Genomic DNA, 14792 nt, shown 5'->3' with positions numbered 1-14792 from the left:
AAGAGAGATTTTGTAACGTTAGCTAGAACTAAGGCTCTTCAGTTGTCATCATGAGGATCATGGGATCTTAATTCAGTCCATAACTTGTAGTTTATCTCCTTTTGGCTTATTGGATGACTATATTCTGTTATTTTTTTGAGATTCTTTTCTGGATATATATGTTTGAACACTAGAGTCTACAGAATATGTTCAGTACACTCCTAAGCCTAAAAAGATTATGGGTGAAAAATATACCGAGAAGGCGAAGTGCTTGGTTAAGAAGAAAATGTTTGGCAAGACAGACACTCATATCATCAGTAGAAAACTAAAATTACGGTCACAAATACAGAGCGACAGAGGAAAAATAAAAACAGAGTGCTTTACATCACATCTTCGTATGAATTTATACAGAAAGTAAAGTTTGGGCATATAGACTGTGAATTAAATGTTTTTATTGATCCTTTCTTTTGTTCTTTGACATCAAAGGTATCACAAGCCGGGTGGGCATTTTAACCGAACCAAACCAAACCAAACCAACCAAACTCAAACCGACCCAAACCAAAACCCAAATATACACTCAAACCATTTGGTTAGGTTTTTCCTCAACCTGAACGGTTATCGATAACCCAATGTGTTTATGTTAATCAATATTATTAGATTTGGAAATATGTAAGAGCAAGTGCATTAGCGTTAGTTTGGTTTGTCCTTCGGTATTAAAATTTTAAATTTAGATCGAAATAAACCAATTCTCGAAGAAACGTTCCTCCAAACGGGACGTAATTTGCTGCGTCCTTCTTTACACGTGGCAGCGTCTGCGTGGTTGGTGTTGTTTGGGTAGGGCGAACCCAAAAATCGGTTCGTCCAGTTCATTTGTGTTTTCTCTCCGACTCACTACAATTTAAATTTAAAATATTATTATTTTATTCAGGAGACCAAAATATTATTATTTTATTCAGGGGATCAACTGTGAGAGACACCAATGCTCATATCAAACTTAAGAAACTCTGAAAATAATCTTATTATATTTGAGGGACCAAAATGTATCCTACACCAATGCCCATGCTCTAAGCTCACAAGTACTACACACGATTGCATATTGCCAAAAGGAGGTTGTGAACTTCTACTTAATAGGCATTTGATTATAATATGGTTGGTTTTTTTAGGTTTTTTTTTTCGTGGTTTATTTGAATTATTCAATTTATAAGTTGCTGATTATTTTAGGATATCAAAAGACAATGAATTTGGTGAAGTGACCTTAGTGTAGTGGCAGGAGGTAAGTCCATTTGTAGAAGGCACCATCACACGAGGGATCGAGTCTGCTTCCTACGAATGTAGGAATTTGGCTAATGGGCCGGCCAGTTGTGGCCCAATGGTTGACAAAAAAAAAAGGACAATGAATTTGTTTCTTACATTAATTGATTTTTCTTGAACCGAATTAAAACTGATCCGAACCAAACCAAACCGAACACAAACCAAACAAAACTAACTTTGGTTGAGTTTTATGAAAAACCGAATAAACCGAACCCAAACCAAACCCGAAGGTTAACCAAAATTCTCACCCCTGCTGGCCAGACACTAAAGGGGGTGTATTGAAACAATGGTGGAGGATTCTATGGTGTGAGAACTGAGAATGAGCTTCTCCTTCCGAAGTGATTTAAATGTGGAGGAGCTTATCGCCGTAAAAAAGTTCCGAGCTGAATTGAGAGAGAGTTTGAGAGTTTGAATTTGTATTGCTGTTGTTGGAAAAAATATTCGATCCCTTACAAGTGACACCCCCCTTACATACTTATACCCACTAATTTATGACCCAATTAATGCACAATTAATAGGACACGATTTGCGCGGACCAATTAATCCTCTTGAATGCAGGAATCTTTGACCGGGCTCGAGCTGCGAGCTGACCAGCACGAAGTATCTCCGCGCTCTCTTCCTTTCTCTGGGCCTGATGGGCCGATCAGTAATCCGCTCTTGGCCCATCAGATAGGCCCGGCCCAGGTCCTCTTGCCTATCGCCCGAGATGACAGATCGTGGGTACAACATATGGGATTTAGGAAATTTGGAATTTTGATAGATTTTAGGAAAGTTGATATGATTTATGGTAAAATTCTTTCAAATCTCACCTAAAACTATGAGATTTGGATTTCTGTATTTTTAACTATACAAATCCTCTCAAATCCTCCAGAATTCCTAAAACTTATTAAAATCGAAATCCACAAACTGTTTTGAATAACAATGGATTTTAAAGTAGATTTTTAAATCATCAGTTCAATAACAGTGGATTTCAGGAGACTTTTTAAAATCCCCAATAGAATAACATAGGATTTGTAATTTTTATACAACACTAGTAAAAATGTATCGTATAGCCACTTCACCGTCACGGTCACTCCGTGGCATTTTTCAAAATAGTGACGAAACAGTCACATAAAGTCACGAAAATGAAAAAAGATTAAAAACGTGACTATGACGTGGTATAATCGTGGCTAAAAGAGTCACGACATAGTCACGGCAGTGACTGTCACTAATATAGCCACGCAAATTCACGTTAAATTCGTGAGAACAAAGTCACAAAGTAAAAATGTGATAAATTGGTGACAATATAAGCAGGCCCGTTTCTAAGGGTGGCAAGTGGGACAAAAGCCTAAGGTCCAAAATGTTTTTTTTGTTAAAACTTTTAAACGAAAAGGCCATAAAAAACACAAAAACAAAAAATTTAGTGTTAGAAAGGCCTACAAATTTGTATTGTCTACGGGCCAAAATTTTTTAAAGACGGGCCTGAACTTAGCCACAGTATATCCACACAATTTTCGTGGCTAGGGGAGTAGTCAAATCAAATAATTGAAAAACAGAGCCTCCGTCGTAGTCGAAGTCTGATTTCCGTAGTGGAGCAGAGAATATATTCGATTTTTTTCCACGGGCAGAAGAGTGTGACTATATTCATGTCTATGAGTTAGCCACTGAAGAAATCGTTGCTCTTTCATGGATACATTAGTGTCCCTTTAAAATAAAAAGTCGATTTCTTCAGAGACAAAATTGTTTTTTTTTTGGTTTCAGACAATTGTTTCAGTTCATCTTCTCTTCTCTTATTTCTTTTTTCTTTTTATGTCTCATTTTCTCTTTCTTCCTCACTCTATCAAATGTCTCGTTATTTTCAAAGTAGAGAATGGATGGATCGACATATTGATCCAACAAGAAATCGTGTATCAGAAGAGTTTTTAGAGGGAATTGATGTTTTTCTTGCGTTTGCTTGTAGTCAAGCATCTTACAAAGAGTCAGGCACTATATTGTGTCCTTGTGCACGGTGTAAAAATCGAAAGCAGAGAGATGCAAAAACTGTATCTAGCCATCTTTTTCGAGTTGGATTTAAGGGAAACTACTATGTTTGGTCAAGCCATGGAGAATGTTACTATGATGCTGGTGAATCCTCGAGAGCAAATCATTTTTCCGGTGAAGAAGCAATGTGGGATGAACAACACACAAATTTCACGACTGGTAATGATGAGAATTATCCATATGCAAATATTAATGAGGGGCAAGACGTGTCATCAGCCCATGTACAAGAGAATCTGATGGAAACAACCAACGAAGAACCATACCATGATAGCATTTTCCAAGCTTTTGAAGCAGCCAATCAACCTCTTTACGATGGGTGTGCTGAAGGAATTTCTCAACTATATCTTGCTTCACGTATGATGAAGGCAAAAAGCGATTACAATATGGTAGAGGCATGTGTTGATGAGATATCACAGACTATCAAAGATGTTTTGCCCAAACCAAATGCAGCTCCTGCATCATATTACGAGGCAAAAAAGTTGACAAGAGCACTTGGGCTGCCTGTTAAAAAAATTGATGTTTGTGAGGATAACTGCATGCTCTTCTGGAAGGAGGATCGATCACTTCTATGCTGTCGGTTTTGTGGTAAAGATAGATACCATCCAAACAATGGAAAAGGAAAAAGTCGACCAAAACAGAGGATGTTTTATATGCCAATAACAGAGCGGTTAATGCGGCTATACCAATTAGAGACAACTGCATCTCAAATGCGCTGGCATGCTGAGCATTTGTCTCCTGAAGGAGAAATGCATCACCCATCAGATGGAGCAGCATGGAAGCATTTTAATGAGGTATATCCTCATTTCGCAGCTGAAAGTCGCAATGTATATCTTGGCTTGTCAACAGATGGATTTAACCCAATTGGTATGAATGGTGAGGCACATTCAGTTTGGCCTGTGATTATAACTCCTTATAATTTACCCCCTGGCATGTGTATGAAAAGGGAATATTTCTTCTTGTCGATACTAGTTCCTGGGCCAAAACATCCAAAGAAAAGTCTACACATCTATCTTCAGCCATTGATTGAAGAATTAAAGAGTTTGTGGAGTGACGGTGTGGAAACGTACGATATATCAAAGAAACAAAAATTTACGATGAGAGTTGCATTGATGTGGAAAATCAATGATTTTCCAGCATATGGCATGGTCTCTGGTTGGATGACGCATGGGCGTTTAGCATGTCCATACTGTTTAGACGAGACACAATCGTTTTGGTTACAAAATGGAAGGAAGCATAGTTGGTTCGATTGCCACAGAAAGTTTTTGCCTCAAGATCATCCTTATAGACGAAATGTGCAAGCATTTAGACGAGGCAAAGCAGTTACAGAAGATCCTCCACCATGGTTGAATGGAGAAGAAATTCTATACGAAAGAATAAATAACATTGTTGGGTTATCAAAAACAGTTGATTGTGGAGGAAATGGACATGAGAAGCCTGCTCGAACTGTAAATGGATATGGGGTTCATCATAATTGGGTCAAAAAGAGTATATTTTGGGAGTTGCCGTACTGGGAAATCTTCTTCTTCGACACAACCTTGATTTCATGCATGTTGAGAAAAATTTCTTTGATAATCTCATCAACACAGTATTAAATGTTCCAGGAAAGACCAAAGACAACATAAAATCAAGGTTGGATCTCTTAGCATTGTGTAGAAGATCGAGCCTTCATATACAACAAGACGGAACGATGCCTGTGCCAAACTTTAGGCTATCAAATGAAGGTAAACGAGAATTCCTTCTATGGTTAAAAAATGATATAAGATTTCCAGATGGGTATGCATCGAAGTTTGGTCGTTGTGTTGACATAAATCGTTGGAAGTTATCGGGTCTGAAAAGTCATGATTGTCACGTTATCATGCAACGACTTCTCCCATTTGCGTTTTTGGAACTTCTTCCCAAAAATGTTCACACGGCAATTTCAGGTAATATATTCGATGTTATTTATGTACTTTAACTTGATAAAAGACTAATGTTTGTTAATATATATGTGTAGATATTGCACTCTTCTTTCGAGATATATCAGCAAAGATTTTACGAAATGAAGATGTTAATCTTTTGAAAGCTAATATCGCGGTGAAGCTTTGTAACTTAGAGAAAATATTTCCTCCATCGTTCTTTGATGTTATGGAACACCTTCCCATACACCTTCCAGATGAAGCTGCTTTAGGTGGTCCAGTTCAATATAGGTGGATGTATCCATTTGAGAGATACATGTATCATCTGAAAAAGAAAGTCAAGAACAAGGCACACATTGCAGGTTCAATAGTAGCACAATGTCTGAACGAAGAGATTTCAAATGCATCAGCAAATTTCTTTGGAAATCCAGAAGTTAAAGATGAACCAATAGGTCCTGGAGATATTCGATTTACATATGATGATCCAGATGTGCCGAGCTTTTTTTATCATGAAGGTCGAGCTGGTGGGAAAGCAACAAATAAATGGTTAACAGATGATGACTACACCGTGCTCCAAACATTTATGTTGCTTAATTGTGACAAATTTGAGCCATATGAAAGGTATTGATTTCAGTTTCTATGGATAACATATTTAATTTCAGAACTAAAACTTTTTTTCTTACAAAAACAGAGTGTTTGAAGAGTATATGGCAGAGCGTAACCCACAAATGACTAGTAACGAACTGCAGATAGCGAAAGACCAACACTTTGCGCAATGGGTTAAAGACTACGTGAGTTCTATAAAAAACTCAGGTTGTTATTCTATAAAAAAATTTGCAGGTTCACTGAAAATACTAACTATGATATTCAATTTGCAGATTAACAATGCAACCGAGTCATATCAATTTCCCTTGTGGATGTTAGATTTCGTACAAGGTCCAAGACGTAGTTATTCATCATGGCCTATATATTTCTCAAGAGGATATTGTTTCCACACACATAACCATGGACAAAATAAGAAAACTCAACATTACGGCGTTTGTGTTCGCGGAACGACCGACATGGATTATTACGGGCTAATAGAGGAGATCATGATGATCGAATACCATGGTGCTGTTGGATTGAAGGCTATGATTTTCAAATGCAGGTGGTTTGATACAACGGAAGGTGAGGGAATGCGCAAACATCCAGCAGGCATTATTGATGTTTCACCACGCAGACAATACCATAAATATGATCCATTTGTATTAGCTGGTAACTGTGATCAGGTGTGTTTTATTCCTTATCCACGTGTGCATCATAACTCCGCAACTGACTGGTGGGCTTGTACGAAAGTTATGCCTCGAGAGAGATGTGAAACATCTGAAATTGCTCTAATTGCATTACAAGATGATACACATAATCATGTGGTGGCACCAAGTTCAATGATGCGAGTTGAAACACATGTCGTTGAAGATGCTTCAGACTATGATACGTTGCCGGTGTCTCCTCCTAATGATGAATACGTATCAGAAGACGAATTAGAAGATTTGTGTGATGATTCTGATTCTGATACTGATTATGATGTCGATTATGGTTCTAGTTAAGTTTAGTTCAATTCTAGTGTTTGGAATTCAGTTCTCTGTTTGGTTCTCTGTTTGGACACAATAATATTCAGTTGTATTTTCGAATTTGTTCTCTGTTTGGAATTCAATTCTCTGTTTTATTCTATCCTGCAGTTTTTCTTCGTTAAGATGGTGATATTGGTTGTGTCATGTTTTGTTCTATCCTGCAGTTTTTTTTGTCTTGTTTTGTTCTGTCCTGCAGTTTTCCATCAGATTATGGTTAAAGATAATCATCTTCTTCTACTAGGCACAAAGCATTAGGGAGGACTGGGATCAACATACGTAATATATATTGAATGAATACTTATAACTAATAGATGGTTTGGAAACAAATTTGGTCTTTAATCTAGGGAACAATACAGCAGCGTACATGGCTCCAAATAAATTATTCAGGTCTTGCTCTTTCTCTCTGTTTTGGTTTTTGGATGAATACGTCAGAAAAAAACAGAATGGCTTACAAGACATAATGATTAGAATAAAGTGATAAATGATCAAACTCTCGTTGGTCTCTTTATCATCTCTTGATGATAGTATGATCAAACTAGGATTCTTTCACGTGTAAATTTGTTTCATTATGTTTGGTAACTAATTTTCTACCAAAGAGTCAAATTATATCCTTTACAATATATGTAAATCCCACTTAATATCATATATAAAAACACATGTTTTTCTATACGTTATCGTGTTTTAATTTAATATCATGCTTTGTAAGTTTTACCAAATTATTAAAGTTGAATTGGACCAGCGAAAAAACCAAATTATTTGGTTTTCCCGGTGCAAAAAAGATTAAACACCAAAAAAAATTTGGTTTCCCGGGTTAATGGAGTAAGACTAAATTTTACACCAAAATAATTTTGGTGTCCCGGGTTAATGGTGTATAACTTTTACACCAAAATTAATTTTGGTTTCCCGGTTTAGGTTAAAACAAAGAAAACCCTCGCCCTTATATCTTTGCCTCCGTTCCTTTACATTAACACTTAGAAAAAAAACCCTCGCTCTCAACGAAAACCCTCGCTCTCAAATCTTTTCCTCAACAAAACAATTCTCAAAAACAAACGTATTCTCCAATTCGAATCGGGATGGCTTCCTCCGGTCAAGCCTTTGACCGTCGTCGCTCACGGCCTTCTTGTTGATGTATGAAATCCACAATATAAATAATAAGAGTAAAGTGGGATGAATCGGATCTGGTCCTTTTATTTAACGTAGAATTTGCAGAAGGGTTTACAGGAAAAATGGCGATTACAGAGCAAAATGCAGTTAATATGAAAATAATTGCTTTTCTCTCTCAAATTGCCCAGAATTTCGGATCCCTTTTCTGACAATGATGTCAGGTATTTATAGTGGAACCTTGACCTAGGGTTTCTTCTGTCTTCAGGCAAAATGACGATTTTGCCCCTACGGCCTGTTGGGCCTGATCCAAGACTTTTGGCCCAAAATCTCTTCAGAATCTTATGTTTGGGCTTCAGGAACGTTGGGGGCAAAGCCCATATCCAACAATGGTCCCCCCTTAGTCCGATGTGCGATGGCTTGCTTGAGCCCGTCGGTTACAGTTCTGCATTTCTAGGTCTGTTTTGCAGAAGGAACAGAAGATTTTTAAGAGCTTTTTCGCCTTCCGGAGGGTTCAGGGATGGATAGTGTGTTGGGCACGTTTTTCGAGGTATCCGGGAGATTCCGGGATGAACAGTGCATCGGGCACGTTTTTCGAGGTATCCGGGAGATTCCGGGATGAACAGTGCGTCGGGCACGTTTTTCGAGGTCAGTTGGGCTTTAAACGGGAGCTTTCTGTATTCTGCACGTTTCCCGAGGCGCGGGAAATGGAAAAAACTTAGAAACTAGGGTTTTCTTGGTCAACGTGCTGGTCCCCCCATATATATATATATGTCTTTGACCTAGTCTTTACTCATTAATCTTCTTCTCTCCACAAGGTAAATTCTTTTCTCTTTCTCCCTTATCTCTTCCTTACTTCATTTTTTGCTTTAAATTTTTGGTGTTTGTTCGACTATGGTCTCGCCGAGACTGGATCCTTGCCGCCGGCCATGATGTTTTGTCGCCGCCCGGTATCCTCCCGCCTACCGCCGAATTTCTTTTACCGCCGGTCATTGTTCTCGCCGATTCCTCCATTGCTACGCGCCGCCGACCCTTGCCGCCGTGGGAGGTTCTAACCGCTGCGGGAGACTTTGCTCCGGAGGTGTCGCGTTCATGCCGGTTCTTTGCCCGAACGGCCTGATGACTCCGCGTTTTCTGCCACCATCACGAGGCTTCGTGGTCTCGCCGTTCGAAATTGCTCATCCCGCCGTCGAATCTCGCCATATACAGCCGGGACCGTGAGGCATCCTGGTCGGGCCACCGTGATGCATCCGCCCAGATCCGCCACCGTGCCGCCGCGTCTTTGTTTGTCGCCTTCGCGCGACCTCAAGATTCGTGCGAGCATGATGTTGTGACGCCGTGGCCGCCGGACTGAGCCGAGACCGTGAGGCGTCTCGGCTCCTCGCCTCTGCTCGTTTTCGTTCCTGGCGTGCTCCGGTGTGACAGTGCGTGTAGATCCGGTTGCGAGCAGGACTTGATGCGGAGGCGTGTTGACGCACTTGTCGACGTACCTTGGAGTGGCGTGGTGGGCTCGAGATCGTGAGTTTTGCGGATGCGATGGCGAGGTCAGGGTCGGTATGCTTGTCTTCGCCCGGATGGTGAGGTTGTTTTGCGCGGAGGGCGAGTCCGTGTCGCGATGTGATGAGCTTGGTGTGTTGATGTCTGGGCAAACTTAAGATTATTAGCGCGTGAAATCCTGACGAACTCTAGTTGGCGAGCTCACATAAGAGATTCGGGATCGAGATTGGCGGCCTCGAGTGTTTCGCGAGTTGACGTGATCACGGCAAACTGGAGATTTTGACGGTGTAGTTCGTGATGCTGGGGCGTGCTTGCGGAATGGCGTGCCGGGATTGATAACCCGAACCGTTTGTGCTGGCGAGGTCGGTGTCTCGTGCACTGGAGCGGCAAGGTTTGGACTTTTGGCTGGCGAGGTCAAAAATCTTGCTGGTGAGATTGCTATATTTGTACGTGGGCGAGCTGGGTTCGTGGGCGAGCTGGGTTCGTGGGCGAGCTGGTTTCGTGGGCGTGATAGAGGCTTGGGTTACGGCGAAGTTAACTGCGAGATGGGTTCCATCCGGGGCTGGCGAGCTGGAGACCTTAACAGTGAGCGGTTCGTGGCGCTGTAGCGTGCTCTCTGGTCTTGATACGGGAACTTTGGCTTGGTGATGGTTCGTATGCTGTTCGAGATCAAGAGGTCTGCCACTGGTGAGCTCGATTTTGCGAGGTGGAAGAGGGCGAGCTCGAGTTCAGGTTGATGGTGGAGCTCGCGGGATTAGATACGGTGATGCTAATGTGCGTATTCGACAAGTTGTGCTCGCGTGACATCATGGCGAGACCGAAATTTATGATGGGGAGCTCGCGAGTGTACCTGCGGAACGTTGATGTGGTGATGCCTCCACGAGATGGTGAGCGGCGAGCTCGATGTTGCGAGAAATGCTAAAGTACGTATGAAGCTGGCGAGCTGGAGATTTGCCGGTGAAGTAGTTTGTGGCGCTAGGATGTGCTTGCGGGATGACGAGCTGAGATTGAGATCGTGGTGAGCTCACACTTTGGCGTGAGGGTTCCGTTGAATCTGACGAGCTCATCGCAATCGGAATGCGGGGAAGCGACAGTGACGGAGCGCAGCGTGCAGTACGTAGTTCATTCCGGTGTGATCGTTCTATCCGGATTTTGCGGTGCTTTCAAGATATCTTTACTCCCATACTGACCGGTTGCTTGGTTGGTTTTGCCAGGGCGCCATGGCTTCGGGAGATGACTTCTTTGGTGACATTCCGGAAGAGCTCGAAAATGACCAGTATGGCGCGTCAGATGGGGACCTCGACGAGACGGGAAGGGAATTTCCTTGGTGGGAGCCATCAGAAGGAAACGGTGTTGTGACGGATTTGGCGGATCTTTCGGTAGATGAGGTTCGGGAGCTCGAAGAAATGTTCCCGATGGGTGACCAGGCACTCAGCCTGATTCCTCTTCCTCTTGGTCGGCGTCGTGGTAAGGTTCTTCCGTACGTGGAACGAACTGTTGTGGAGGATTCTCCTAGGTCTCTGGTCGCTGGTCTAGCTGTTGGTGATAGAATTCCGAGGCGGTGCAGAGACCGTACGGGAAATGAGGAACGCATTTCCCGTGACGCAGGGAGTACATTATGCGATGAGGATTCCCTAGCCCGCGTCCTTGATCTCTTCCAAACGCCAAACAGTCTGAAGTTCGTGCTACCGAGTGCAGACGAGCGCCCGTGGGACTGCTCTGAAGGTCATCTCTGCGTTTACGAAGATTATTTTACCGATGGCGGTCTGTGGTTCCCTGTCCCAGAATTTCTGAAGAGCTTTTGTGCGCGTCGGGAGATTCCGCTCTCGCAGTTGTCGATTTCCAGCGTCCGTAATGCAGTGGGGCTTGCGATAATTAGCAACCATATGAAAGTCAAGATGAGCACAGACCTCTTTGAGTTGCTGACTCGATTCCTACGTGACAAATCGGGGCTATGCGTTGCTTGTTGTGCGATCGGACTCATGATCATAAGTGGCCAGAGGAGTCATATCCATGATTGGCATAGGCGGTTTTTCTTTGTGGAGATAAACGATGCTTCGGTTGAAGATCCCGGGACGACCTGTCCTCCTGCTTGGAACTTCAACCCCGGTAGCCGTTACTGGGTTGGGCTCCTATCGTTTAGGTGTTTCTAACTGTTTTCTGATCTTATGTTTTATCTTTGCAGGAAAACCGCCATCTTCAGCTGCGCGCGACTTGGGAACTGTTGACAGAGGTGCTGCTTTTATTAGGTGTAAGGTTTTACGGTGGCCGAGAGTTCTTTCTCATCTCAAGACTTGTGAGTTTTGCGGTTTATCCTCATTTTCGAGATTCACGTGCTTTCATGACTAAGACGTACATTTATCCTGTAGGTTCGCGGACTGGATTGCAAATGGGGGACTGTCCGATGCCATGCTACGCTGACCTGTTCGATGCTGAGGAGGTGCCAGCTGTTGCTACCGAGGTTGTTGCGCCGAACGCTGAGACCGGCTTGGAGGTCGTTGCTGTGGAGCTCGAGGATGGCGAGGTTCCTGCTCCCGCGGGTGAGACTGACCGCATATCCCGTTCTGCCGAGGTTGATGCTGCTCGTGCCGCGAAGAAGCCTTCCTTGGTGTCTCGTAGGAGTGTTTCAGCAGCTGGTGGCGATCGCTCCTGGAAGAGATCATTACGTTCGAGTCCCCGGAGTGATGCTGGAGGTAGTTCTAGGCGTCCTCATCATGCAGAAGATGGGCGCGGGGAATTCGACCCGCAGACGGAAGATGGTCGTGAAGATCACTCCTTCTCATATCGCTACGACGTGAAGGACCAGGCGCTCGTTGGGAACTCGCGAGCTTGTGCGGACCTCGCTAGCAGGATTGACGGTGACTCTGCTCTGCTTCTTACCTCTCGTGATTTGGCTTGTCAAGACTCGTACGAGCAAGCCGTTCGTCGACAGTTTCAGGTTTGTATTCTACCTCTCAGTTCGCCCCGATACGGATTTTACTCAGTCATAATCAAATTATTTCGTTTGGTGCTTTAGGCGATGAGCTGGATCAACCATCTCGCTGGCGACTGTGATGATAAGGTGCGCGCCGCTAGGAAGGAGACCTCGCTTGCTCAGGATGCATGTGTTCGGGCTGAGCGGTCAAGCAAAGAAAACGCAGCGATGGTCAAGGAGCTCACGGCTTCACTCAAGCAATCTCAGCGCAAGTTCACCTCCGAAACGGAGCGACTCAGGAAAGCGAGGGATGAGCGCGTAGAGGAGGAGCGTGCCAAGGCTGCTATCGTGATCAAGGCACATGAGGAGCGTATTGATCGTTTTAGGAAGCATGTGATCGCAACACGCAAGAAACAGCCCCATTTGCTCACTCTTAGCAAAGTGACCGGAACTAAACAATGTTTTACGAAGTTGATCAGTAGAGGTATTGCTATTCCCGAAGAGAGGATGGCGCGTCTTGCTACTGGCGAGAAGGAGTTCACGGCAAAATCGAACGGGGTTGTGGTGCCGCCGCTTCATGATGATGATCTCGAGCCATTCCCGGAAGCTGCTGGTGGAGGTGCTGATGATGTCGCAAACGAGTGATATGTCCTCGTATTATTACTTATCGTTATTGCTTTTGAGTTTCACTTGTTATTTCGTACTTGGTTGCTGAGTGCTTCTGTACTTCTCCTTCAGATGTTTGCAAACTCGTTTGCTTTTGCTTTATAAACTTGGTTATTTGCTCTCTTGCACAAGTGTTGATTATTGCCGAATTTTTGTTTTCTTCGTAATGATGAAGTTGCTTTCGTTTTATCTTTTATCGTTGCGGGGCATATTTTGCGGTGCAGGACGTCTCCTGGCTTATCCTGGATATGTTATTCCCCGTAACTGCGAGAGTAGAAAAGACGGACTTGTCGTACTAGTTAGGTGCGTTCAGTCGTGACCGGCTTACCCTGTGGGTGCTGCAGGAATCGCGAGAGTGTGCGAGTCGGGGTCTTCGGCTTATTCACTCTGCGCCCTGCTAGCTTTGCGAGTCTGGGCTCGGCTTATAAATCCTTGCCGAAGTAAGGACGTGGATTATTTCACCACGGCACTCATGCGGAGCGCTTGCGAGTATGGACTCGGCTTTTATTCTTTACCGAAATAAAGTATGGATTATTTCACCATTACATTCATGCGGAACGTAGAACTTTACACCTGGCCAAGGCGTCAGTGTAAAGACGAAGGATTTGCGCGAAAATTTTATTTTTTATTAAAGTAATAGTTGGACCTCGTGAAAGGCTGCCTACGTACCCTCGAGAGGGATCAAACCAATCGTAGTTCGTATTACATAAGAATGCTCGGTGACGAGCTGGTTTTTTTTTTTTTTTTTTTTTTTGATAAACATGCTCCAAGTTGATTGACTAATGGTAGTAGCGCTTGAGGTTGGTGGAATTCCAGGATCGCGGGACTGGTGTGCCGTCCATTTCGAGTAGCTGATAGACTCCTGGCTTGACTATCTTCGAGACTAAGTAGGGATCTTCCCAATGCGCGCCAAGCTTTCCTGCGTTCTTCTCCGTGGTGTTTTCGAAGACTTTGCGGAGGACGAGATCTCCCTCGTCAAAGTAACGAGATTTGACTTTTTTGTTGTAGAACTTTGCGGCAGCTTGCTGGTAGTTCTGGATGCGCAATAGTGCCTGGTCGCGCTCTTCTTCGATGAAAAGGAGTCTGTCACATAGCATTTTGTCATTCAGCTCCGGATTGTATATGAGCATAGATCGTCGGAGTGTCGGGATTCCCACTTCGGCAGGTGCGAGTGCCTCCATACCGTATGCGAGTGAAAACGGGGTTCGTCCGGTGGAAGTGCGCGGGGAAGTTTGGTGAGACCACAAAACGCCGTCGAGTTCGTCTGCCCAGAGTCCTTTCTTCGCGTCGAGTCGTTTCTTAATCCCGGCGAGGATTGTCTTGTTTGTTGCTGCGGCTTATCCGTTGTCCTGCGGGTATCGTGGAGTTGACTTGCTAAGACGTATCCGCCACCCAGGGCAGAAACCTTCAAACTGGAGAGAAATAAATTGTGGGCCGTTGTCACATACGATTTCGTATGGAAGTCCATGCCTGCATATAATATTTTTCCACACAAAGTTCTGGACTTCATTAGCTTCGAGCGAGGCATACGACTCTGCTTCAACCCACTTTGTAAAGTAGTCCGTCATAATGAGGAGATATTTCTTTTGATTTGACGGAGTTAGGGGGCCGACGATATCCATGGCCCATCGCATGAAAGGGTAAGGTGGGGATGTGGTCCTCAGGAGTTCTGTCGGAGAATGGATGAATGGTGCATGTCGCTGACATTTTTTACACTTGTTTGCGAATGCAGTACAATCGGCAACCATGGTCGGCCAGAAATGGCCATTGCGACGAATTCGAAGTGCCAATGCTCACCCC

At 43.6% G+C, this 14792-nt stretch overlaps 1 protein-coding gene and 1 pseudogene across 2 annotated transcripts; both read left to right on the top strand.

Annotated features, from left to right (window-relative positions):
- The first annotated feature begins 2931 nt into the window (after positions 1-2931).
- On the top strand, positions 2932-6584 carry LOC104786397 (uncharacterized; annotated as a pseudogene). Its single transcript, XR_015556623.1, has 4 exons — positions 2932-5231; positions 5303-5825; positions 5896-5995; positions 6083-6584. The product of XR_015556623.1 is annotated as an uncharacterized LOC104786397 (transcript).
- A 3712-nt stretch (positions 6585-10296) lies between these two features.
- LOC147943500 (uncharacterized) lies at positions 10297-12971 on the top strand. Its single transcript, XM_087512262.1, has 5 exons — positions 10297-10335; positions 10454-10525; positions 10627-11535; positions 11598-12350; positions 12429-12971. The coding sequence occupies exons 1-5, from the start codon at positions 10297-10299 to the stop codon at positions 12969-12971; spliced, it is 2316 nt and encodes a 771-aa protein (XP_087368388.1).
- The last annotated feature ends 1821 nt before the right edge of the window (positions 12972-14792 follow it).

Source organism: Camelina sativa, chromosome 5 (assembly GCF_030686135.1).
Source record: "Camelina sativa cultivar CO46 ecotype springtype chromosome 5, ASM3068613v1".
Lineage (NCBI taxonomy): Eukaryota > Viridiplantae > Streptophyta > Magnoliopsida > Brassicales > Brassicaceae > Camelina > Camelina sativa.
This window is presented reverse-complemented; position numbering and strand designations above follow the sequence as displayed.

Bases quoted from the DNA above. Each gene is read 5' to 3' on its own strand.
- LOC147943500 (XM_087512262.1), top strand. From the start codon at position 10,297: ATGGTGAGCGGCGAGCTCGATGTTGCGAGAAATGCTAAA. The intron at 10,336-10,453 runs GTACGTATGAAG...CTTTGGCGTGAG, and splicing joins ATGTTGCGAGAAATGCTAAA to GGTTCCGTTGAATCTGACGA. The intron at 11,536-11,597 runs GTTGGGCTCCTA...TTATCTTTGCAG, and splicing joins ACCCCGGTAGCCGTTACTGG to GAAAACCGCCATCTTCAGCT.